Source organism: Haliotis rubra, unplaced genomic scaffold, assembly GCF_003918875.1.
Source record: "Haliotis rubra isolate DU_JTF1 unplaced genomic scaffold, ASM391887v1 Scf643, whole genome shotgun sequence".
NCBI lineage: Eukaryota > Metazoa > Mollusca > Gastropoda > Lepetellida > Haliotidae > Haliotis > Haliotis rubra.
Window position 1 is genome coordinate 292,617 of NW_025767350.1, and position 26,700 is coordinate 319,316.

The 26,700-nt window shown below is 39.1% G+C and overlaps 1 protein-coding gene and 2 long non-coding RNA genes across 3 annotated transcripts; 1 reads left to right on the forward strand and 2 right to left on the reverse strand.

Moving 5' to 3' along the window:
* The first annotated feature begins 3,316 nt into the window (after positions 1-3,316).
* LOC124256927 lies at positions 3,317-3,883 on the forward strand. The gene is made up of 2 exons (XR_006893128.1): positions 3,317-3,403; positions 3,653-3,883. It is a non-coding gene; the product is annotated as an uncharacterized LOC124256927 (long non-coding RNA).
* A 2,984-nt stretch (positions 3,884-6,867) lies between these two features.
* Positions 6,868-9,722, reverse strand: LOC124256932. Its single transcript, XR_006893131.1, has 2 exons — positions 7,103-9,722; positions 6,868-7,040 (listed from the first exon to the last, which is right to left on the reverse strand). It is a non-coding gene; the product is annotated as an uncharacterized LOC124256932 (long non-coding RNA).
* A 4,016-nt stretch (positions 9,723-13,738) lies between these two features.
* Positions 13,739-23,463, reverse strand: LOC124256929 (NFX1-type zinc finger-containing protein 1-like). Its single transcript, XM_046690898.1, is given in 5 exon segments — positions 13,739-13,994; positions 14,589-14,663; positions 16,029-17,148; positions 17,150-22,208; positions 23,429-23,463. Coding segments are annotated over 4 exon segments (6,228 nt in total). The 5' UTR covers positions 22,178-22,208; positions 23,429-23,463; the 3' UTR covers positions 13,739-13,989.
* Positions 23,464-26,700: the final 3,237 nt, after the last annotated feature.

Sequence of the window (26,700 nt, forward strand, 5' to 3'; positions counted from 1 at the left end):
AGTGACAAACTATACATTGATGCTATTATTTGCCTGACCCCAGTAGTTGAAGATGTGTGAGAAGGTCATACCCTGAAACAAGTCTATTCATACAGCAAAACAGCATGTAACTCTGTCGTCTGCTCCCACACACAGGGGCGTGTCACGCTTAGAAACAGCGTTAGAAAGACATATAGGTCTATATACCTATATGTCTTTCTAACACTGTTTGTAAGCGTGACACGTCCCTGTGCTCCCACAAGGGATGTCGACATATTGGGACTTAACATTACGCCATTTACTTGACTTGGAGTTTATTGTCTTTTGCAAAGATTCCATCCTATCACTTCACACAATATTGACTGGCACCTTCAGTCTTCAGTCTATACTGCATTTAACAACAAAGCATTGGCAGATCCAAGGGTTCGAACCCCCTGAACCAAATCCCCTGAAAATTCCTTTTTTTTTCCCCCGAAAATCTTTCTCTCCTCACCACACCACCCCCCCGAAAAATTCCTGGATCCGCCTATGACAAAGTACAATGCAGTTTGTCAATAAATGGTCAAAGGGGAGTAACTCCACGTAACATGATACTTCTGCTCCATGTCACCCTTACACTATACTACCCCCCACCACGGTATCAAGTTATATAGAGAATCTCACCCAAGTGTCTACTGATATCAGTTATATATCAATGATAAAGTTACAAATATCCGAGGCTTGTCGAGGATATTTTTACCTTTATCAACAAGTGTTGATATAATTGATATCAGTAGACACGAGGGTGAGATTCTATTTATCATCAAAAATCATTCTTCATTAGTTTTCAATTGAAAAAATGTACATCTCTCAGCACTGTACTCCCATTAGACTTGCAGTGCAGCGATGTCATAGCATTGTGACGTCATCAAGTTGATGACGTCATAGCATTGTCAGGGCATTGAACAAAATCTACTGTCAAAACGATATCTCCTAGGAGATATCATATGATCTTACACAAGCGATATCTCCTGTCGAACACAGTTTTGGATGATAAATATTGGTATTGCACTCTCTGTTGATTAAATATCTGTGCGAAATACGCTTTATGTTGGAAAGCGCACATAACATTTCCACCTCTTCAGTTCAACTTGTAGTCTGGCCATGCCAATACGCAAGTTTCGTCATGTCGCGACGACACAAGGAATAGTCACCATGCGTCAAATACAATGCAGGTTAAAATTTCAGTTTAAATGAAGAATAATTGTCATATCTGCTACTACATTGCAAGCTAGGTTTCCATTCCTGAGTTAGGATATCAGCAACACGTTGCTTAAATTCCGACAAAACTACTTCAACACTGCCAACACCTTGAAACACCCAAACGTAACCAAAACCGTAGCTTAATAAAACATGTTGGCGATCAACATTATTCAAGGAGTACAACATTTCATATGCTTTACGTGGATACATATCACTAGGCATACGGGTAACTCGAAGTAACTCTAAAGCAAACGCTTCAAACAGCACCAGAATTTACGATGATGATTCTGTGAAGCCAGAAAGCATAAGTTATCCCATCTTACTTATTGCCTGCCTGTTTTTTACCTCCAACTGTTGACTTATACAAAACCTGTTTATACTGAGTTTAAGTATGGCGTGCTTTACATTGTCTATGATGACTAAGCAACCTTCTATTATCCAGTTTTAAATCATAACATTCTTTATCATAGCTTAAAGTGTAATGGAACAGCTGAGGCTTATTCTTCAGTCAGTTCGCAAACCAGTAAAAAACTGGCACATTTTGCTGAAGAAGTGTTACTTGATGTCACGTTTCATAAAAAAGAGGACAGTAAGACCTAATTGATATGTATTGAAAATATAGGTGATGTGGTTGGCACACTTACACTTACACTAAACGCCAAAAGAAATGTTACCCTTCCTTAACGACGGAGGTACCTATCTTCAGCTGGCTTTGTGATGCGTAGACGTCCACTTCTTGGTCTGTCTACGGGGACCTCAGTCTGTCTGAAGCCCTGAAGAAGTCTTATAACCGTGATACGATGGCATCCGAGGGCGCTGGCAACAACCTTGTATGTCGACCCCATCTGCACCATCCCAATGGCTCTTTCTCTCTCTTCACCTGTTAATCGTGGCATATTTCTCGTACTTATGTATCATATCATACATTTTAAGCTCTCTTTATACCCTATAGAATCATTCTACATATGATATGGATGTAAATACTGCTTGAATGTTGATTGATATTGCTATATGTAAACAGAAAATGGAACAATGTTACTTTGCAAGCAAAAATATTAACAAAGATAGTTGTAGATGTTCCTAAACATTTTTTCACAATATCAAAGACACGTTTTACTTGTTTCCACTAATGCAAATCAGCAGAAAATGGTTTAAAATACTGAAATCCTAGGAATTACTGTTTTACAATTTTACACACTCTACAGCAGTGGTTTCTTGTTTTGATATTTGAAAAAAATGGTGACTTTAAATGGTTTATCTTTGTCTCAAAGCAGAATTTTTTTTCAACCTTTCTTTTGGACATCTAAATCACTGTTATTGGTTCATTTCGGCATGGACGAAAATAGGACAATTTAACTCCTCTGAAAACGATGCATTTCACCTAAATATGAATGCATTTGAGAAATGGTTTTCGTGATTTGCATAAAGCTGTGTTGTTAAGCTTTCTTGTAAACTAATACCTTCTAACATATCTTTGATAGTTTTTAAGTAATTCATAAATGTAGGAGGGTAACGTTTCTTTTGGCGTTTAGTGTACTTTCAAACTGCCAATACCCACAAACACAACGGGGCAAAACTGGGTTAAGGATTTCTTTTAAGCATTGTATTTTATTGTTAAAAGCTCTATAGACTGAAGACTGAAAGTTGCAAGTCCAGTTTGTGTAAAATAGACGGATCAAATCTTTGTGAATGACAATAAACTCCCAGACAAGTAAACAGTGTGAAAGTAACTCCCAATATGGCGGCGTACCTGTGTTGTGGGAGCAGACGACCACGCTTCGTGGGTTTTTTTCTGAATCCTAACATTGGCAACATATGCAAATGCTGCATTCGTCAATAATTATGTCAGCTAATGTCAGTTTATAATATATTTGTTATTCATAAATTTTACGCATACTGTATAAGCTTTCGACGTGCATTATCTAAAAGTGCCCTGCCAGGGACATACAGAGCGTGTCTCGCGCGGTCTGTCAAGGTGATCAGATTCGTTTACATTGTTGGTGATTGTCGTCGTATACCAACTGAGTAAATCGAAGGTCATGCCGTGCACCACTGCATTGTCTGGTTCAGACTCGATTACGTATGGACAACCGTCATATATACTGCTCATAAAAAGTAGTGGATATTGTAGTTAAACAGAGCGGCAAAAACACAGGAATGTAGATTTCTCCGAGTACTTTAGGTATCCAAGATAGTTTATGGATTAAAGCTTCTTTATTCTTTCCCACACAACGTTTCGGGATTATTACAGATCCCTTCATCAGGTGAAGTGACAGTTGATACTATGACGTCGACACTATGACGTCATAACTGCGTTATGACGTCACAAAGCATGTGACATCACAATGCACAAGGGAGAGTACAGTAAAGGTGAAGTTGAAACTTAAAATTACAGTGATATCTTGGACATCTATAAGACATCATACTTTAGGTATGTTTGAGGATAACCATTGGCCCACCTTAGCATGTTGCACACTAACCACCAGGTGTCCTGAGATCCGAAAACACTGGACCCAAACGCACCTGGGGGTGGGTATGAAAAAGCACACCATGTTTCACACGTGCAAATGATAAGACAAGGTTCACCTTGGACTTCAATGACGGCCGTCATCGTGTCTGGCGACGCCCTTGTGAACGCCACTAGCCAGCTGCCATGATTCCACACGATGGATACGGAAGGGGGTCTGTTATGGTGTGGGGTGGGATCACGATGACGGGCAGGACCGATCTCCACATCTGCCAAGTGATAGTCACTGGTGTCTACTACCGTGACCATATCATCACGCCACACGTACTGCCGTTTTCACGCCGCCACGGACAAGCATTCATTCTCCAGGATGATAACGCCAGGGCTCAGCGTGCTCGCGTTGTCCTTGACCATCTCCGGCAGCACCAAGTCCAAACTCTTCCGTTGCCAGCGATGTCCCCCGACCTCTCCCCCATAGAGCATGTGTGGGACATGCTCGGACGACGAGTGCAGGGGCGGCACCCCCATGTCAGGACTTGGCAGAACTGGGCGTGGCACTCCAAGAGTGAATGGCAGTGGATTCCTCAAGTTGACATTGGTCACCTCATTAGGATTATGACGTCGGTGTCACGTTTGTTTGGCAGCTAATGGTTGGCCAACCCGTTATTAACCAGTTTGTGACATTTGGGTTATCACCCCTGGTGAACTTCGCATTGTCTACAAAGAACATCGGCATAGTTATCAAAGTTAATTTGTTGAAAACTGTTGCTAGACATCCGTATTTCCACATGAACATTGTTTCCCAATGACAATTAAACATACGTTTGCCTTTATTTGTCTTATCTTTTCAATATCCCCTACTTTTTGTGAGCAGTATAGGTTCAATATTTTGCGGCATTAAAAACAAACCGTCCGATCCTTATCACTTGAAGTCATATCATGAAATACAAGCATACGATTCACTTTGAGCCCTATTCTGGTAAACAACTCCAGGCTATGTTCCAGGAAGAGTGCAGCCATATCATCCCCATAAGGAATGAGTGAGTGGGTTGAGTGAGTGAGTTTTAGATCGTTTTCAGCAATATTCCAGCAATATCACGGCGGGGAACACCAGAAATGAGATTCACACACTACACCAATGTGGGGGAATTGATCCCGGGTCTGCGACGTGACAAACGAGCGCTATAACCACTAGGCTACCCTACCGCCCCCATAACGTAATACGGGTTACCACCTTGCGGTGTCAACAACTGCCGGTCATGTTGACCCAATCGACTCAATCGATATGTATTGGTTACATAGGGCTGTTATCAGATTACAGTACAAGTGATATCTCTTCACGTTTCTTGGTTGCTCGCCGCTGCGTGACATATGACACAACACTCAATGCTGCATACTGAAAACAGTTTACTATAAATAGACCTGTTTCAGGGTACAATCTTTTCGGGGTATTGTAGGTGAGATTGTTTACTTTCCAAGAGTCGTGCATACACACAGACATATGTGTTGACTGCTTGTATGTGTCGGTACTTGAGTCGTTTTTTAGTCCTATATCCCACTGAGCAGAGTGACATGGACGCACCATACTGAATCGAGTCGTGTAGTCATTGTTATATCCCGTTAATGTCGAGCGTCAGGCAAGGTAACAAAAAGTGTCATGTTTTAACTATGGAGGTTGTCAGAGGTTACAGACAAATACTTGAAATGGTATTGTTTTAGGCTTATATATCAACAAAAGGTCTGACATGTGATAGCGAATATCACTCTTACCTTAACAGTTGTATACTGGTGGCATGAAGTGATGCGGGGTTTAACGGTGAAGATCATTGCACGATTTTTATAGCTATATGACGGCGGTATGTAAATACTCGAGTTTGGACCAAATAATCCAGCGATTGACATAATTAGAATTGACCTACACAATTGGGTTACGATGTGTCAACCAAGTCAGCGAGCCGAACCACTCGATCCCAATAGTCGCCTCTTACGACAAGTGTAGGTTAAGTCTAAGCCGGGTATTACCAGGTCTTATCTGACCGAGTGTTTCTTTGATCCATAGATTGATGCTCATGCTGTTGATCACTGTATTGTCTGGTCCATACTCGACTTTTTACACACCGCCGCCATAGAACTAGAATATTGCTGAGTGCGACGTTAAACAACCAACCAACCATTTTTTATGTGTCACTGTAAGCTTATCAACGTGTATTTATGATATTAAATACCGGCATGGTTTTATGGAATGTGGAAAGGCTACCATAGTTCTTTACAATAACGCATTGGTGAGTGTGCACATTTTATGTATGATGCCCTTGTGAGATCACTTTTCTGTACACGGTGTTAATGCATTGACACGTCTCCAGACCTCCGCATAAGCTGCGTTTTCTCTTCTTTTGCATTCTAGAAGTTGAGGAGATGAACAATGGCGACAATTTTCTTTTTACTGATATACAACTTCTTTATTCTGTATAGGCGACGTGTCGACATAGATTCTAATGTCGATTCTAACACCACTTGCTTGACAGCGACATTAGAATCTATGTCGCCTATACAGAATAAAGAAGTTGTATATCCATAAAAATTGTCCTCATTGTTCAAGCTGCGTTTTTGTTCAAAATACGAAACTATTTTTGAAAACAAGTATAATTCGTGTATCTTTGAAATACTTGCTCACAGATATGCATGACGAATCGAAAGAACCAACCAGGAGATCAACACAGTGCAAGAACCTATAGGTAATGCAGCTTTTAGCAGGTTGCAAACACATGTAGCCTTCCAGATATTTTGCAAATAATTAAGTACAGGAATCGTGTATTGAAAAACTCAACTGAACTGAATAACACATGGATTCGTAACATTCCGATTTGAATGACATGTAAGCAAACGCTTAACGGAGCCCTTTTCTCCCTCTCACATTTGTCTGAGGAACTGACAACCAGTTGAAGGGAAGTGATATGTACAATACACGTCTGCAGCTGGTAAGGTTACCTCAGCACATCCGTGGGGTTGTGAGTAATTCTTATTAAAAGACGTGTTTATATATCAAAGTAATACATACAAGCTAATGTAACCTGATCAAACGATGTTCACATTAGTTATCTACTGGTTTCAGTACTTTACATACTAATCACGTTGATAAGATTTATTCCAATGAATAATAAAACCAACATCGTTGTAAGTACAGATTAAAGTCAGGCATTTATTGAGGTTTTCAGAAATATCCTTTTTAGCTATTTTCAAAATGTTGTAACACAATACATAGAAAGAATTGGACACTAATTGAGAAACAACAACACTAATTGAGAAACAACAACACTAATTGAGAAACAACAACACTAATTGAGAAACAACACTTAGTCTTATTGGGAAACAACAACACTAATTTAGAAACAACAACACTAATTGAGAAACAACACACTAATTGAGAAACAACACTTAGTCTAATTGGGAAACAACAACACTAATTGAGAAACAACAACACTAATTGAGAAACAACACTTAGTCTTATTGGGAAACAACAACACTAATTTAGAAACAACAACACTAATTGAGAAACAACACACTAATTGAGAAACAACACTTATTCTAATTGGGAAACAACAACACTCACTGAGAAACAATTACAATTGAAGCACATAATATTCTGTCTCTTACGTCACAAACTAATGACTCCACCTCAAGACATTCATGTTGAGGAAGTCCAGGATGGACACATATCAACTTCAGAGGGCATTTAATGTGTTATAGCTTTGTTGTCATCATTATCAATAATACATATTTTAATACATATCGTTATATCTGATCCGTTTCACTAAGGCCTCCCACAAGATATCATCAAAATCGATCGTGTTTCATTGTGTTAGAGCGGAATTATATCAGCCACATTTGATTTAAACATGTGATGGCATAAAAAGGCAAAATAAACATGAGCAAAATATTGCATGTTATAGACTGACACAAATAAAGATGTTCAGACCATTTCTAATTAGGAGATAAACATTATGTGTTGGCCAATTTCCGGGTGTTATTGAGTATTTGAAGCACGGGAATTCATTTGGAACCAACGGCGTTGGCCGGAGGTTTCAAATGAAATATTATCGTTTATAGACATTGTGAACACAAAAGTAAACCAAAAGGTCCACACGTGTTTTTTTGTCTGCACTCACTGACATCGAGTACGGGTACGGCAGTGAAGTGTCATCAGCCGACCGTTTCGGCTGGTTCCCACGGTTGCATCTGGAACTGATCATTTGTGACGTCATTCCGACTTCATGTCACAATATGATTTGAATGACGCCACCACTTCTAACGACGCAACAATACAATTGTGAGCGATATTTATACGTATTAATATGCAGCGATTAATTTTCAATTTCAGGGAATCGAATACCATTCTTTCATGTTTTTCAGATGCTCATTAAACACTTGTGTGTGCTTTATCAGATCATGCATATGTTGACGTCATGGATAACAGCTACATTCATGAGGCTGAAGTAACATATAAGTTATTCTGGCAATAAGTCATATCTGGCGGCAAAATCTTCTCCAAAATCATATGAACTATTTACTCTTCCATTGGACTCCAAATGCAAAATAATTCTGCCTGAAACATGTTCAGACAGACAATGCATTAAAACTATCTTGGCTGTCAACTGATATTAGGAATTTGCAAATTTAATATTGACAAAGCTGTTATTAAAACTATTACGGTGCACCTGACCAAAAGAGTAAATAAAATTTAGACAACAACATAGACAACATACAGTACATACACAAAGCAACAGAACGCTCAAACAAACCCAGAGAATTCTATTCATCTTTTTCACATTTACATACTTTCACCAGAACTCGTTCTTGCATGAGATTATCCAACGGCCGCATTTAAAGCACTTCATCATTATATGATAATATTACTCGAAGGGGGTTAACGAACATCTGGATATAGCACACTTTATCATGAGAAACGTACTTAAATTATTTACGTTACTTACTGGAACTGTATTATTTAACACCTGCATATAGCACACTTTATCATAAGAAACATAAGTTTAGTATTTACACCGCTTTCTTTGATACAACTGATTATACTACACCTGATACAGCACACATTGTCATTAAGAGTATACTTTCTGTATATTAACCCAACTATCGTACTAGAACTGATTTACTTGAAACCTGCATATAGGAACCTTTCAATCAAATTATCCTTTGAGGTAATCTTAATGAAATTGGATTTTACAACTCCTGAGTTGGAATACTTTGCAATCAAAAACACACTGAACATATGTACACCTCCAACCTCCCAAAACCAAGACTAACAAAAGGGTATAGAAAATTTATCAGCAAAAATATTTACTAAGTATCTACATCACTAATCTTACTTGAAATGCATTATATAGCATCTGCATGTAGTAACTTTGTAACCAAAAAATACTGTATGTTACACATGAAAATATCGTAATTACATCAATAATCATAATAAAGTTGGATAATACATGCATACAGTAAACTTTGACATCCAATACACACTTCAAATAGAGATATATAACCATCCTAGGCCACATTGCACAACATCTGGATAGAACAATCTTTAACATCGAAAATTGTCTTACTTATTAAGACAACATTACATAACATCTGCATATAGCAAATATTGTCATCAAAAATATACTTCAGATATTTTACCATAAATGGACTTTCATACATCTGAGATATAGCGAATTCGAGAATCAAAGTATCTAAGTATCACTACAACTGCACAACAGAACATCTACACATTACACACTTTCTTTAATCACATCATTTATTTCACTAGAACAGGATCTTGATACCCCTGGGTATAGCAAACATTATCATTAAAACCATTCTCGGGGTATCTACATCACTAATCTCACCCTTGAAGATCCCACCCGTGAACATCCGACCCTTGAAGATCCGTCCCGTGAAGATCCGACCCCTGAAGATCCGACCCGTGAAGGTCCGGGTTAGAATGTACCTTCAGCAACCCATGCTTGTCGTAAGAGGCGACTAACGGGATCGGGTGGTCAGGCTCGCTGCCTTGGTTGACACATGTCATCGGTTCCCATTATGTACAGATCGCCGCCATATAGCTGGAATATTGCTGAGCGCGGCGTAAAACTAAACTCACTCACTCATTGAAGATCCGGGTTAGAATTGGTTTTCAGCAACCCAATGCCGTGCTTGTCGTAAGGGTCGCTGACCTGGTTGACACATGTTATCGTATACCAGTTGCATAGGTCGATGCTCATTACGTTGGTCACTGGATTCTTTAGCCCCGACTTGATCACCAAAACCACCCTTGTGGTATCTACATCATTATTCTCCCCAGCACTGGATTATAAAACACCTGCATGTTGCAAGTGCAATCAAAAGCATTGTCACCACCTATTTTGATAAAACTGGATTATGCAACTCCTAGATGTGTCAATTGCATCCTTGAAGTATCTACATCACAAATCTTACTAGACAACATTATACAACACGTACAACGTTCTCATCAAAAACACTCATCATAGACCTACATCACTTATCTCACTAGAACTGACTGGGTTATATTACACAGGGATGTAGCAAACATAAACATCACTGACTTTGCTAAAACTGGATTATACAACTCCTAGATATAGCAACTGCATCCTTAAGGTATGTACATCACAAATCTTACCAGACAACATTATACAACACATACAACGTTCTCATCAAAAACACTCATCATAGACCTACATCACTTATCTTACTAGAACTGACTGGGTTATATTACACAGGGATATAGCAAACATTAACATCACTGATTTTGCTAAAACTGGATTATACAACTCCTAGATATAGCAACTGCATCATTAAGGTATGTACACCACAAATCTTACCAGACAACATCATACAACACATACAACGTTCTCATCAAAAACACTCATCATAGACCTACATCACTTATCTTACTAGAACTGACTGGGTTATATTACACAGGGATATAGCAAACATTAACATCAAAACCATTTTTGAGGTATTTATATCACTAATCTCACTAGAACTGGATTATGCAACATCTAGATATGGCAAATGTATCTTTGTAGTATCTACATAAAAAATCTTACGAGACAAGCATTATAAAACACTTACATATAGCAACTTTCTCATCAAAACACATTTCATATATTTACATCACTAATCTTACTAGAACTAGATTAAACACCACCTGCTTGTAACAAACGGCGTAATCAAAAGCATACCTTACGTGTTGACATCACTAATTTTAATAAAACGGGATTGTACAACACCTAGGTATGACAAATGTGTCCTTGTGGTATCTGTATCACTAATCCGCATTAAACAACACCAGGAAATATTGTCATTAAAAACATTATAAAGGTATATATATTCATCACTAATCTCATTTGAAGTGCATTAAACAACACGTGAAAAACATTTGCAATCAAAATATTCTTGAGGCATTACTAGTAGTCCATGGGCTGATATAGGTGCCCCCATATCAATATATAGGTGTCCCCCCCCCCCAAGCTTATCATATGCACATTCAAATTCCAGGTGTTTGCAGGCTGGGTGCGGGGGATTTTTCCCGCAGTGACCCCCACAAAGGGGGTCAGGGTGGGAAAAATTTGGGAAAAGTAGTTTTTGCTTTTTTCACAAAATACATTCTAATAACTGCTTTCTATCAGGAACTATAAAAATATTTAAGGTTTATTGATTAGTTACAGGTACAGGAAGACATTTACTCTGAAATATGCATTGCGTCTAAGGGAAAAATTAAATTTTATAGCTGTTTTTCTACACTTTCTAGTGGGCAATTGTTTTAAGAAGGTATTCTTGTTTCAATAGCTCTAAAATGATCAAAATTAATGTTACAGCTATACTTAAAGCATGAAAAGACTTTGAGATGGTTTATTGTAGTCTGGGTGCTGGGGATTTTTCACGTTGTGATCACATAGTTCTTGCATGTAGCAATCTTTGTCATCCAGACTGCCTCCGTGGTGTAGTGGTTAGAGCGTCCGCCCGGAGAGCGGAGAGCGGAAGGTCGCGGGTTCGATCCCCGACCGCGTCATACCAAAACACGTTAAAATATGGTACTTGTTGTTCCCTGCCTAGCGCTCGGCATTAATGGGTACAAGGACTGGTCGGCTCGGAGTCAGTTTAAAGTGTCTGAGTGGGGTATTCATGCTTCACTGCGGCATGGTATCTCAGTGGGCTAGCACTATAAAACCAGCTTCAGTCTGGGCTAGTACAAGCATGCACGTCGTCATATGACGGAAATATTCTCCAGCACGACATTAAACCCAATTTCACCTCACCTCACCTCACCTTTGTCATCCAAAACATACTTTTAGTATTGATATCACTAATCCTAACAGTACTGCAGTATGCTTTGAGTCTTTACATATCAACTCTCACTAGACCTAGATCATGCATTGCATTTCCATTGTACACTATTTACATTGGTCACTGGATCTTCTGGCCCAGACTCGATCACAAAAACCATCCTTGGGGTATCTATATCATTAATCTCCCTATAACTGGATTATACAAAACCTAGGTATGGCAAATATATCTTTGTAGTATTTACATAAAGAATCTTACGAGACAAGCATTATAAAACACTTACATGTAGCAAACTTTCTCATCCAAACACATTTCATATATTTACATTACCTATGGTACTAGAACTTGATAATATTTACACAGGGATATGGCAAACATCAACGTCAAAACAATTTGTGATGTTTATTTACATCATTAATCTCCCTAGAACTGGATTATACAAAACCTGCATGTAGCAAACGGTATAATCAAAAGCATTGTCATCATTAATTTTGATAAGACTGGATTCAATACCTAGATGTGACAATTGCATCCTTGTGGTATCCATATCACAAATCGTACTAGACAACATTATACAACACTTACATATAGCAAACTTTCTCATAAAAACACTCATCACATATCTACATCACCTATATTACTAGAACTGACTGGGTTATATTGCACAGGGTTTTAGGAAACATTAGCAGCAAAACCATTTTTGAGGCATCTACATCAATAATCTCCCTAGAACTGGACTATACAACACCTAGATATGGCAAATGTATCTTTGTAGTATCTACATAAAGAATCTTACGAGACAAGCATTATAGAACACTTACATGTAGCAACTTTCTCATCAGAACACTCTTCATAGATCTACTCCACTTATCTTACTAGAACTGACTGGGTTATATTACACAGGGATACAGCAAACATTAGCAACAAAACCATTTTTCAGGTATTTCTATCACTAATCTCCCTAGAATTGGATTATACAACACCTACATGTAGCCAACGGTACCGTCAAAAGCATACTTTTGATTATATCACCAATTATAATAAAGCTGGATTATACAATACCTAGATGTGTCAAATGTATCCTTGTGGTATCTACATCACAAATCTTACTGGGCAACATTATACAACATTTACATACAGCAAACTTTCTCATTAAGACACACTTTATATATTTATACCACATATCTTACAAAAATAGGTTATATTACAAAGGGATATAGCAAATATTAGCATCAAAACCATTTTTTAGATATTTACATTTCTTAATCCCACTAGAACTGGATTATACAACACCAAGATGTGGCAAATATATCCTTGTGGTATCTACATCACAAATCTTACTATACAACATTATACAATACTTATTATAGCAACTCTTGCTGGACCAAAATCATGCATTGCCTTTACAACGTACACTATTTAGTCCAAACTAATTCATGTATGTAAAACAATACTAGAAGATGATTGTTCAACACAAGTATACAGTGAGTGGGTGAGTTTAGTTTTACGCCGCTTGAAGCACTATTCCAGCAATATCAGGGCAGGGACACCAGAAATGGGTTTCACACATTGTACCCTTGTGGGGAATCGATCCCGGGTCTGAGCGTGACAAGCGAACGCTTTAACTTCTAGGCTACCTTAACAGTATACAGCGCCACTATACAGCACACATGCAACATACCCCAAACTGACTCCTGAGAATATTATATTTAATAAAATCTGTCGACCTCAACTTGGTCTTGAATAACCGAATAACATCTTTGAGGTTTAGTGAAAACTGTGCTCACTGAGTGATATATAACCATGATTCTTTGGAGTCTGTGACAACGGAACACCCAAAATGCCTTCTGAGAATACCGGAAACAACAGGTGCGCCTACAAATTCAGGTGTGGTCCTCCTCATCAGTCCACGTGATCAATTCACCTTCTGGTCGTGCAGCATTGATTTATTCTGCAACCATGAAAAGATACATTCACATATTGCCAAACAAGTTTCCGAAACATCTGAAGCTGTTGTCGAGTCAGCGCCGCTTTGAGGTTCATAAAACGAATGTATGTAGACTCCAAACACAGTAAACATTTCAAAGAGATTTCTGTTCACAGTTTTAATCACAAGCATAACCCGAAAATGAGCGTGAATGAACGATTGTGTTGTCTCAGAGTTTTAGTTTAACCTTTCTTCCGATATAAGCAACCAAATGCTGAATTTACAGTAACATCTGATTGGCATAAACACCTGAAGCTGTCGTCGAGTCAACGCAGCTTAGGGGTTCATAAAACGAATGTATGTAGACTCCAAGCACAGTAAACAATCTAGCGAGATTTCTGTTCACAGGTCTAATGACAAGCATGTGATACTATTGTGATACTATGTGATACTATTGTGATACTACTGTGATACTATTGTGATACTATTGTGATACTATTGTGATACTATGTGATACTACTGTGATCATAACCCGAAAATGAGAATGAACGATTATGGTATCTCGGAGTTTGGGTTCAATCTTACTCCTCAATATAAGAAATCAACTGCTGAATTTACCGTAAATACATTCAGGACACTTGACTTCATCCAGGTTAGCTTTCTTGTACGGGTTGCCCTCAAAGAATGTGTGACCTGTTTAAGAAGATATATTTGTGTGAGCATTTCAGAAACAATAAATGCATAACAAACGTTATTATATCAATTACTATTCCAAGAGCTGAGCCATTTTCTGTGAAAAAAATGAGTTTGTTTGTTTGTTAATTGTATGTTTGCATTTATATCAGCTATATTCAACTGGGGAGGGGGTGGGGGTGGGGTGGGGTCGTGACCACAATTTCATGTGTCTAACCACCAACACGTGTGTAGAATTTGCCGCCGATTAGAAATACCACGTTAACAATGATTGTAATATGAACAGTTTATCATTTCAAGCCTTACAAATGATGAACCGGAAGGAGCAATTGACATGCTCCTGACTGGCAAGTCTACTGTTTATGTTGCACAAGCCATGAGATGCAGTAGATAGACTATTCACAAAGTGAGGACAAGTGTGCATCATACGGGTACGACATCTGATCGCCCTAGTATGTACTCAAATACAAACTGAAACATTAGTCTCATTAACCAATTCAGACAATGACCTACTTTTCAGCCGATCTGAATTTTCTCATGTGAAGAGAAAAGAGACACTACAAACAACTATGATTACATTGATTTTGGAATCCTTGCTTCATAAGAAAATGATATTTCCCAAATAATCTCAATTCTAAACTTTAATAAAATCGTATTTCTACATTTTATGTCGATGTTGAGGCAGCATGCCGTTAACTAAGACGACACAGACTGTCCATGTTAGAAGAGGTCGTACAATGATTCATTATTTATCTGGCACACTGGTTACACCTGTTATGTATTGTTTGCGCTTCTTAAGTGTATTTTTGCAACGTACAATGTGATTTAAATAATATTAAGTTCGTACCAGACAGCCAAACTTTTCTAGCGGTCGAGCCTCGTTTTGAGATTTCCATGATTTCCATATTTCCGTTTGTCAGAGCACGTTGAACCACAGAGCATGCTGCACGATGTGTTTGCAAGGATTAGAAGGAGCGTAGTGTTGTAATATACACGTGATTAGATGTAAGAAATAATACTGATAAATATTGTATATCCAGTTGAATGAGTCGATCTCACAATCCTGGACTGGTTATTGTACTAAGTTGCGCAATAGGACGTAACCCAGTCAGCAGGAAACGAGACTGTTGTGTACTCAATGTTTTGACTTGTTATGTCATGTTACTCTCAGTAAGCCTTTGCCAAGTAACTAGCTGATATAAATTCAATGTAGTGAGCCGAAACTGGAAATGGGGATCTCCACGCCATATGTTACTAACCTGATTATGTCACGGTCGTGGATGCGTTTATTTCCTTACATGGTTAAACTTGGGTAATAGTGTTCCTTCGTGTGGTGATACATAAACATACGCTTATAAAACTTACCGTTTCTGCATTTGAACCAGCATCCAAAAACGAGAGGTTTGGGTAGATCAATATCTTGGACATGAAGCCTTAATGGTAGATCCTGAGATCCAGGCACATACAATGTCCCTGTGAGGGTTTCTATCTTGGATAATACGCGTGGACTGAGTGGCCCTTCTTGCCGTAAGAGTCTAATGCCGTTTTCCACAGCACGGCGCTCAACATCAGGTAATTTAGAACCAGGTTCAACTTCCGTATCAGTAGAAGAAAAGTTCTCTTCTTTGCTGTTGATGATGTCAGCATGTTCCAGAACTTTTAGAAGGGTCAAGAGTAACGTCTGACGTTTCAGTTCCTTTTCTGCATCAGATGTTTCTTGTTCACTGAAAAACTTCCTCAATTTCCAAATCCACTTCTTTAAGTATTTCATATCCTCTGAACACCGATTGATCACTTCCACATGTGACGAAGACGCATCCCAATTTCTTATGATTTCATCAATATTCTGTACATCATCTAACAGTGAGAATCTAATTTGTGCAGTTATCCAGCTAAATTCATCTTTCCTTCTGAATCTAGATCTTCCAAAATAACCACTGTGATGTAATTCTGTTTGGGGCATGGCTCTCTCGATATCTTGTTGAAAGATCTCTTCTTCCTTTGTCTTAGTAGTGGATAGTTCAACAATATCAGCCTGCATGCATTTTAGAATTTGATTATATCTAGGATTGTTTCTTATAGGGTCTGCACAATAGGGGCAATTTCTATAACCTATTTCAGCTACCCCATATTCGTTGAAAAATGGTTGCATCCACAAATCCAGAAAGTTCTTATCCAACATGTGTCCACAGTCAGAAAGTTGTACAAAGCTTGGTCTGTGTCTAGAGGCGATGCGCATCAATGAAAATTCGTCTGGGTCACATGTTCTGCAAATGTTTGGGCATTTCTCGCCACATAATCCAGGACACAGATGCTTGCATGGGAGCCGTCTTTTGCATGGTCTGGAGCAACGTTCACGTCGACATGTATTGCCACATGATTTGCGACACGGAAAATGTGGACAGCGTGAAGTGCATTTCTTGTTACATCTCGTACATTCTTCACCACATTTGTTTCCACACTGACCGTGATCACAAAATGTTGGACAATTGCGACTGCAAAGGTGGGGTGTATGTCCCTTTAATTTCACTAATATGCCCGCAAACAAGCATGCATTCATGTTTCTTTGTGCACTGGATATGTAAACGTCCTCCCCAACATTCAAAGCATGACCCATCACAGGGATGACCACATTTCAGGTTCGTTTTGCACTTTACTTCGCACTGAAGATTCAGGAGATCTCTATCGTCACACAGAATGGACTTTAGATGGCCACAACTCATGAGCTTGAGTATGAATGTTTTACACCTGCACTTTGTGCCACACCATTCGCTACATGTGTGCCCACACGGTAAGATTTGCTCACAGTTTGTCTTGCACTGTACAATCATAGGATCAGTAGAGCACTGAACGTATTGTTCATGTCCACATTTGGGAAGAATTTTAGGAACTAAGACTGAGCATCTCCCACAAATTTCATGACATTTCTTCTTGCATGGATGTCCCTCTTGGCATACTTTCTCACAGTCGTGTTTACATTTGATAAATCTTGGGTCGAGATAACACTCAGCTTCTTGCTGATGACCACACTTTGACAAAGTCTGAGGAACCTTAATTTGGCACGGTCTACATCGTTCAAAGCATTTCTGTTGGCACTGATGACCCCTCGCACAGGTTTTTTCACATTGCATTTGACATTGTTCTTTTTCGGGAGGTACAAAACAGTATCCCTCCTTAGGATGGCCACACTCTGGCATCACTTTGCTGACAACAAACATACATTTCCCACACTTGTCAAAACATGGCTTTGGACAAGGATGTCCAGCTGGACATTTTTGGAGACATGCTTTCTGGCATTCATATAAGTTATGCTCTCTGTCAAGTGGATGGCACGATAATTGGCAAACATGTCCACAATTAAGTCGGTAGTCACACTTTTGCAGGCAACCTCCATCAGGAGCAGCATTGAAGTCCTCTGGTTTAGTTGCAACAATTCCCTCCATGTTTGAATGGTTTTGGCAATACAGAGGTAATCCCGGTCCAATTTCACCCTTTTGTTTCACGTCAGAGATAATCCTTCTCCAGATGTCACTCTTTTTGGCCAACAAATCAAAATTGCCTATGACATACATTCCCATCTTTGCTCTTGACAAAGCCACACAAACTCTGTTCTCAATCCTTAGAAACCCAACCTTTTCCTCGACGTTACTCCTTACTAGTGACAGGAGGATAATATCATTCTCCTCACCTTGGAAATTGTCCACAGCCGTGACATTGACACCACGGAACTCTGGCTGTGGCAATTCTTTTTTTATGCTAGAAACTTGACCCAAATACGCACTTAGAATTGTTATCTGTGACTGCTTATAGCCTTGCAGGAGGAGATACCTGCAAAGTCTAACTAGGTAGTGTACCTCAAATTCATTGAAGTGACTCATTGAATCTTCTTTGTTACCTTCTTTTTCAGAGTGACTGATGAAAAACAGGTTCTTGGCAATACCTTTTATGTCTTCAATGGTGGAAACTTTGGGATGGTCCTCAAGACGAAGGTAAATGTGTCTCATCAGTCTCGAAATACAGGGCCGCATTCGATGCTGAATTGTTAGACAGTTGATTCTGAGTCCATTGTTAACCATTCTCTCAAATAATGAAAGTTCAAGTTTGTATCTTTTGGCTAAAGTATACACATTTGGATTGGGACGAAGCTGCTGGTGATCTCCAATAAGGATAAGATGTTCACATCCTGGATGTATTGATGTAACTGTATGACTTTCAAGAACTTCTGCCGCCTCTTCAATGACAACAATGCGTGGCTTAACCAACTCCAATAGTTCATAGTTCTTTGCGGCCCCTGTTGTAGTCATTCCAACTACCTTTGCTTCTTTCAAAATATCCACATCAATCTTTCTTTCCGCATTTTTGTACTCTGTTACCGTTTCTTTGAACTGGCAAAGCTTGTCATTCAACTCATCCATCTTCCTTGTTTCAAGAAAATCTTGTAATAATTGTACCCAGTACCAATATAGACGGCGTCGGTCATTCCATTTCAGTTTCCAGATGTTTGTGACATTTTGTACTTCCTTGGTTGTCATGCTTCTTCTATTATTTAGTAAACCCTGTACATTTCTAAGAATGTCTTCCTTTTGTTTTTTGGACAGTTTCTCCAAAGCATGTCCTATATTTTCCTCATCTTGACCATCGCCGCCCTCTGAAACAGATTCAGTTATGTCTGTTATTGTCAGAGCAAACATTCTGTTTTCAGTTTCAAGTAACTGGCGGTTCTGAATATAGTATTCTTGTGGATTTGGAACCACACCAGCTTTACTCTGTAATCGTTTGTTGCGCTTTGTAAGGATACCAAATCCCAACCAATTAAGTATAGCAGAATTGCAATGTCTTCTTTCAAACTGCTTTGTGAGATGACAGAAGTGTTGTTTTATGAAGGGCTTCAAAACATCTTCATGAATGATTCCTTCCCTTAAGACGACTATTTGCCATCCGCATTTCTGAATGTCTCTCTTACATATTGTCAGTTGATTTTGTATGTTCGCAAGAGACCTTCTGCTTTCCCTCTCCAATCTTCTATGCATGATGTTGAAGTTCTTTACTGTCTCACTTTTGCTCTGACCACCTATGCGGACAATGCTTCTGTGGTCTTCTTTTTTCATAAATCGTGATATTCCCTCCATAAACTGATCCAAGGCGTGATTGGTGTAACACACCAACAGTATTGGACTTGTTACACCATGTTCAGACACATCTTTCTCACCTGTGGTTCTGTGCCACAAGTTTATATTTGATAGTAATGTTTCCACAATTTTCAGACCTACATATGTTTTCCCAGTACCTGGAGGACCTTGAATGATGGAAAAGTCCTCTGTCAGGGCAGCTATATATGCTTTGTGCTGTGATTCGTTTAATTCCAGGTCTTCAGCATTCGGCCATGTGTCATCGTTTACACCTTGACCATTTTCCTCTGATCCAACATCCACTTTTCCATTTTCATCAGGATTTAATTCTGACACCAGTGTCGGTCTAGTTTTTCTTGTTGATTTCTGCAAATTTGATTTTCCACGTTGTTTGACAACCTTAGAAAAGTCGATTGGTGTGCTGCAATATCTCATATATAGAGGAGGCCTTGTACATGTTTCACATTTAAGAATGTATCTTGTGAATGGCAAATCATCAGTGACGCATTTGAGAGCCTCTAAAACAGGCCTGTACGCTTCAAAATAAGCTGGTGTTTCTATCATGACATATGGTCCTCCTTTCAACAGGCTACAAGAAGCCCTGTAATCTATCTCAAAACGCACAGTGACATTGCCTTTTTGAAGTTCCTCTGAATTCCTTTGTTGAACTGTTGCATTAATAAATGTCTTGAAGTTGTCTGAAGATATGCACACAAGTGTATCATTTTTCAGACGTTTGGTGTTTTCCCATGTAATTTCTTTCAGTTCTCTAGTGTCAAATGAAAGTGTGTGAAGTATTGCCGTATCTGATGACCACACAACACCTTTGATGGTAACACCTTTATAAACCTTGATACTTTTCCTAATGCTTCGATCTTTCTGGTAATCCCAGTATTCCTGTATTCCTTCTCTGAGTGGCTGAATGAAATCCTCTCTCAAAAGCCTGAATTGGATGTCCAAATATTCATCCATATCATCATAAGTTCCATGCTGCTTGTTTTTTCTGAGGAATGGTATGTTTCTCATGTTTAGATCTTCCCCTCTTGGAAACACAGACAAGGTCCGGAAATCATCAGGTGGTTTGATTTTCTTTCGCTGCTTTTCAGCCTTTTCTTTTTCGTTGTCAAGCCTGTTCAGTATTTGTCCTTTTATATCTGAAAATATTTTCATTTCTTGAGAAAGATCTGTATTCCATATTTCTGTTTCTGCAGTTATTGTTTGAAAAACGTTCTGTATATGCTTATCCAGACCCATTGTCAACATGACACTACTTGGAATGCGACTACTCATATGTTGTAAAACAATGTATAAATCCTTTAATGTATGTGTCGCCTCCTCTCTAGTGCAGTCTCCATTTGACATTTCAGTCAGCATGTTATTCACAGTCCAATTCAATAAATTGGAATTCTTCACAGCAACCAGCATCTTTGAGACATTTTCAGATGAACTACTCCTGCATCCTTTAGCCAGAATAGAAATGATCAGTGTGGTGCTCTCTAAAGTCCAGTTATTCGTATTTGAGCCTGTCTGAAACCACCCCCAAGTATTTGCTGTGTAGTTCGCGATACTGTCTGAGGACCGACACTTTAATTGTTGAAGACTTTGTAAAGACGTATTTTCTTTTCTGCAAAATCCAGAATCATTATCAGCATCTTCAGCAGCATCACTGCCAGTCATTCCTTTCTGCATACGTAAAACTGAATCATCTTCTAAATTCCTTGTTGCCATAGTCCTATGATCATTGTTTAGTACCTCATTGATCTCAAATTGCTTGCTGTTTGTGTCAGTGGGCGCCTGTCCTCTTTGCTCTGTGGGAAGTTTGTAATCAGCCACGCCCTGTTTCCTTGTTTCACACCTTGGTTTTGACACAAGCTTACATCTTTGATATTTTTCGTCATGTTCATGCACCCCCAAGGTATTGAAACAACTCGATCCCTCTGGTTGAAGCCATTTATTGTATCCTCGAGTCGTTTGTGCAGTACTTTGAGAAACCCCTCGTCCTGTCTTCCTATCATCATTCCTAATATCATTTAAGCGACAATTTACATCAGATCTCGTCATGTAGCGTTTGGATTCGTGAGGAACTTGTGTTGAATGCCTCTTTTGACATTCAGATGTTTCTCTGGAAGAATCTTCATTGGTCTGGTGTTCTAACAAAGGATTATCACCGGATCCACACCTCTTTCTCATGTCATCTTCATATGCCACGACTTCAGACTCTGCAAAATGTGAACCGAGAGATGTTTCTGACTTTGTTTCGCCAACGTTTCTTCTTCTTTCTCCTTGATATGTCATCCTGCTGTACCGCTGGGGCACTCTGTCCTTTCCTTCTCGGACAGCGTGTTGATCTTCACCATGGTATCTCAAAGCCTTGTTTCTGTCCATTGCATGACATCCGACTTGGTCCAGCAGTCACCTGCAGAAAATATTTTACATTGATTTCTTGAATCTGTTCCAGGTGATGGGATGTTATATGGTACTTTTAGTAAAGATTACCGGAAATGGTTGTTGTATTAAAAGCAACCCGTTTGCGTGCTCAAAATGTAGTTGCCCATATTTCTAGCATTTGCACTTTCAACAAATCACCCGCGTCAGATCAGAGCAAAGAATGTCTGGAATTTTCTATGGTACCCATCAGCAGATCCACCTGGTCATATCTAAAATGTGACATGTTCTGTCCTTTTAGCAAGGAGTGAAATTGTCTGGAATTTGCAAATCAGCCCAGTCAAATATTCAAGATCTTAAACATGATATTCATGTTGAAATGTTAGTATAACCTTTGCGTGCAGTGAAACACGTTAGTTAATAGCAACTCTTTATCTTTCTGAACAATATCTAATTTTACACATTGTGTATCTGAAACACATGTCAAACAAAGGATGCATTCGTGTACTCGTTTTGAATTGTTTGACATCAGAACAGCAGCTTATCAGACATAGGTTAACGGGTGAATGAGTGAGTGAGCGAGTTTAGTTTTATGCAGCTTTTAGCAATATTCCAACAACAAAAATGGGCTTCACACATTTTTTTAACCACGTGGGGAATCGAACCCACGTCTTCGGCGTGACGAGCGAAGGCTTTAACCACTTGGCTTAACAAACACGCACGCATGCACGCACACACACACGCACGCACGCACGCACGCGCGCGCGCACACACACACACACACACACACAGCCCCCTCTTTTTAACATTAGAATCCATGAACTACAACAATCGCTTCTAAGTAATAGTATGAGGCATCTGATCTTCAGTTGGACTACATGATCTTACATAGGTTTAGGGGGCGCAGGGGTAGCCTTGTGGTTAAAGCGTACGCTCTTCATGCCGAAGTCCAGGGTTCGATTCTCCACATGTTTCCAATGTGTGAAGCCCATTTCTGGTGTCCCCGCCGTGATATTGCTTGAATATTGCTGAAAGCGGTGTAAAACTAAACACACTCACATAGTTTGGGCGACGGTTTGCCACAGACCCGATCCAAATATTCAGTGCAGACCAAGTCTAAACTATATAAGTACGACCATAGGGCCCAGAATGTTTGTCTACAAAGCCACTCTTATTCATTAGTATGGCGTAATATCAGCAATTCACTTTTACTAACGTATTTCAAATTACGCTAAAGCACTCTATACATACCTGTTGTGCGCGGTCGCAAGAGCAGACCGTCTCCAATGCTGACACAACTATTGTGATCAACAGATCGACAATAATTGTCACTTCGGCCGCCTACCGTATTTCTTCTAATAAGCGCTGGAAATGTAATAAGTGCCGAGGGTAAAGCCGCTCAGCGCCGAGGGTAAAGCAGCTCACTAACAGTTACGGTAATTTCACCCAGTAACCGCAAATGCGCCGGGCCTCTAATTAGGCTGGGTCTGGTGAAAAGTCCGAGCGCTTATAAGAGGAAGTACGATATACGCGAACTCAGCTGACACAAGTTCCCAGGAAGCGAAGTGTGACGTCATCTCAAGTACTACCGGTGTGATATCAGTTTGGGCTTAATGCCAAGTGCAGTACATGCATAAAAACCCCTGTGATTGCGCTTGCTCAATAACGCACAGTCGTATAGCGGAGATCGATCGCGTCTCTCTATATGGGGAGTGACAATGTGATAAGTACATTGATACGTAAGGCAATCGAACCGGTTATGTATTATTCGGCACAAGTTTGTGCAATATCGTTCAGCAATATATTTATATCTGCTTGTCTTATATTGACTTCGCACTCACGTGTGGGAGTGAATGAGTCTGGTTTTACGCCACTTATTCCAGCAATGTCACGGTGGGTGACACTAGAAATGAGCTTCACACATTGTCCCCCGTGTAGGGAATCGAACCAGGATATTCGGCGTCACGTTTTAACCATTAGGCTACCCCACCGCCCCGCGAGTTAGTGACTTGGTGCGCTTAAATATTTCATTTTAGAGTGGTGGGGTAGCCTAGTGGCTAAAGTGTTCACTCGTCACGCCGAAGAACCCGGGTTCGATTCCCCACTTGGTTACAATGTGTGAAGCTCATTTCTGGTGTCCCCCGCCGTGATGTTGCTGGAATCTTGCTAAAAGCGGGGTAAAACAACACCCACGCACTCACTAAATAGTATTTGTTGGAGTTACGTAAAAAGTAGTGAGTCGTTGGTATTAATAACAATATCAATATAGATATAAATACACATGTGTTTGTGGACTTTCGTCATCTTTGCACTCACTCGAGCCTAGAAAGATGCATGCCAGATTCATCTTCCGAAAGTAAAGTTCTTTGCACCATTCCCACTGCATCATAAGCACCAACCATTAGTACTGGTCTTTATTAACCCATGCTTGTTGTAAGGGGATCCGGTTGTCGGACTCGCTGACTTGGTTGACACATGTCATCGTATACCAATTGCGTAGGTCGATGCTCATGATGTTGATCACTGGATTACAACATGCATGGCTTGCCGAAGATCAATTTTAACCCGGATCTTAACGGAAATGCATTAAATTAAATATTATTTTAGAATTAACAGTATATAGTAAAGATTGCTACGAAGATCTTACTTCGAGATTTACGGTTTTTCAGATTGTTAATACTGTCAATTATTTTAATCTATACTACCCTTCAAAAGTTTAGACTCACCTAAAGCACTCACTATATGTGTGTTATATATATATATATATATGTGTGTGTGTGTGTGTGTTTATATATATATATATATATGGTTATATCGAAGATGAATTTCTCCACTAACATGGGGGAACCAACTGCAAGCTTTATGCAGATGAATTGTACGAGGATCATGCTTCAAATTGCTTAAAATCATTAGTAAATATCGTTCATGTGAACAGCTGCGTTTTTGGTGTAAATTTTATTTTAAGAATTCGCCAATTTTTCACTGATTTTCATCTTTTACTGAACTCATGGTAATAATCTTTTCAACGTTACGAATTTGTTTTTCAATAGTTCTGGTGTAAACAATACCTTAAGACTGAATGGAATATTTTGCAAAATCAAGTTTAGAACAGCTGACTGAAGTAAGTTGCTACATTTACACTGGTGAGTCTAAACTTTTGATGGGGAGTATATTAATCGACACATCCAAAATGTCAGTTGATAAATTATTTTTCGGACGCTTCAGACACTTTATCTTCATGATATATATCACGCACACAAATGTACTTCACATTTTCTAATTCCGCAGGAGATTCCCTGTTTCTTGATACCATTCACTATTATGTCACACCAAGCTAAAGTGCTTAAAATAACTTTTCAAAATAGGCTTTATCGTAAATGTCGCCATTTTTAACAAGATACGAAATCGCGATTCACAGCGTCATTTGCTCTATGTTTTGAAATGCGAAAATCGGATAATTACTGGGAGTATTGAATTTCAAAAATAGCATATTAATGATCACTTATGTCAGTTTTTCATGAAACCACAAATGATAATTCTGAAACTTGCCGATGAACCTAGAATCGGTTGGGATGTTTTCGAAAATGCACCTACACGAACGCCAAAGAGCGCTTTCCGCCATATTGGATACTGTTTACAAAATCATGTTTCGCGAAGGCCGGTATTGAGACGCCTATTACATCACGTATATTTCATATCCAGCTGCGACAAATGCATGACTGAATTCCCCACACACCTTAGAATCAAATTATAAATGATATTTGTCACCAAAACAAAATATATTAGTGATAAGGTGTGAAAACGAACGCTGTGCTCGAAAGACTACGCGTGTTTGAAATGTAAACAGTGACAAATTCCGATTTTCTGTATTTTTCCGACACCCAGTCGTCTATTCATTGCTTGAAATGGCTCAATAGCTGTAGAATATGCATGGAAAGAGTACCGTAGCAAGAAATAGAAAATTCATAATAGATACAATGCGATGATTTGGTAATTCAGAAGAAATTGTGAAAGTTTCCGTGCAGCGTGATGCCAAAACTGATGCAAAATTACGCAGAACGACAACGGTAATTATCAGCATTTCTGGCTTCTTCTCTCACTCACAGTGAAAACATATAACAATACACATATAGTCAGAATCATTCTGATTTCTTACATCTCAGATTTATGTACAAACGATCCCTGAATCAATGGAAGGGTCCTCGCAAAATCCCGTGTACCCGTGAAGCCGAGACCTTTTTATACAATTAATGGTAATTAGGTGAGATATATACTAATCAGCATACCAATGTCGTCTTTTTCCGACGTCGCAAAATATATAAAACAAGCAATGACGTCAAATACAATGCTGTAATCTTTCCAGTAATTTCATTACATTTGAAGATATGGCTAGTACTCGGTTAATAATGATGCAATATTAGTCAACCTACAGCTACAGAAACAGGGAATATGTGAATCTAAAAACTAATTTACATATTGGATTGGGCCATCCAAATCGCTATTACGTGCTTTCTCATGTAGTA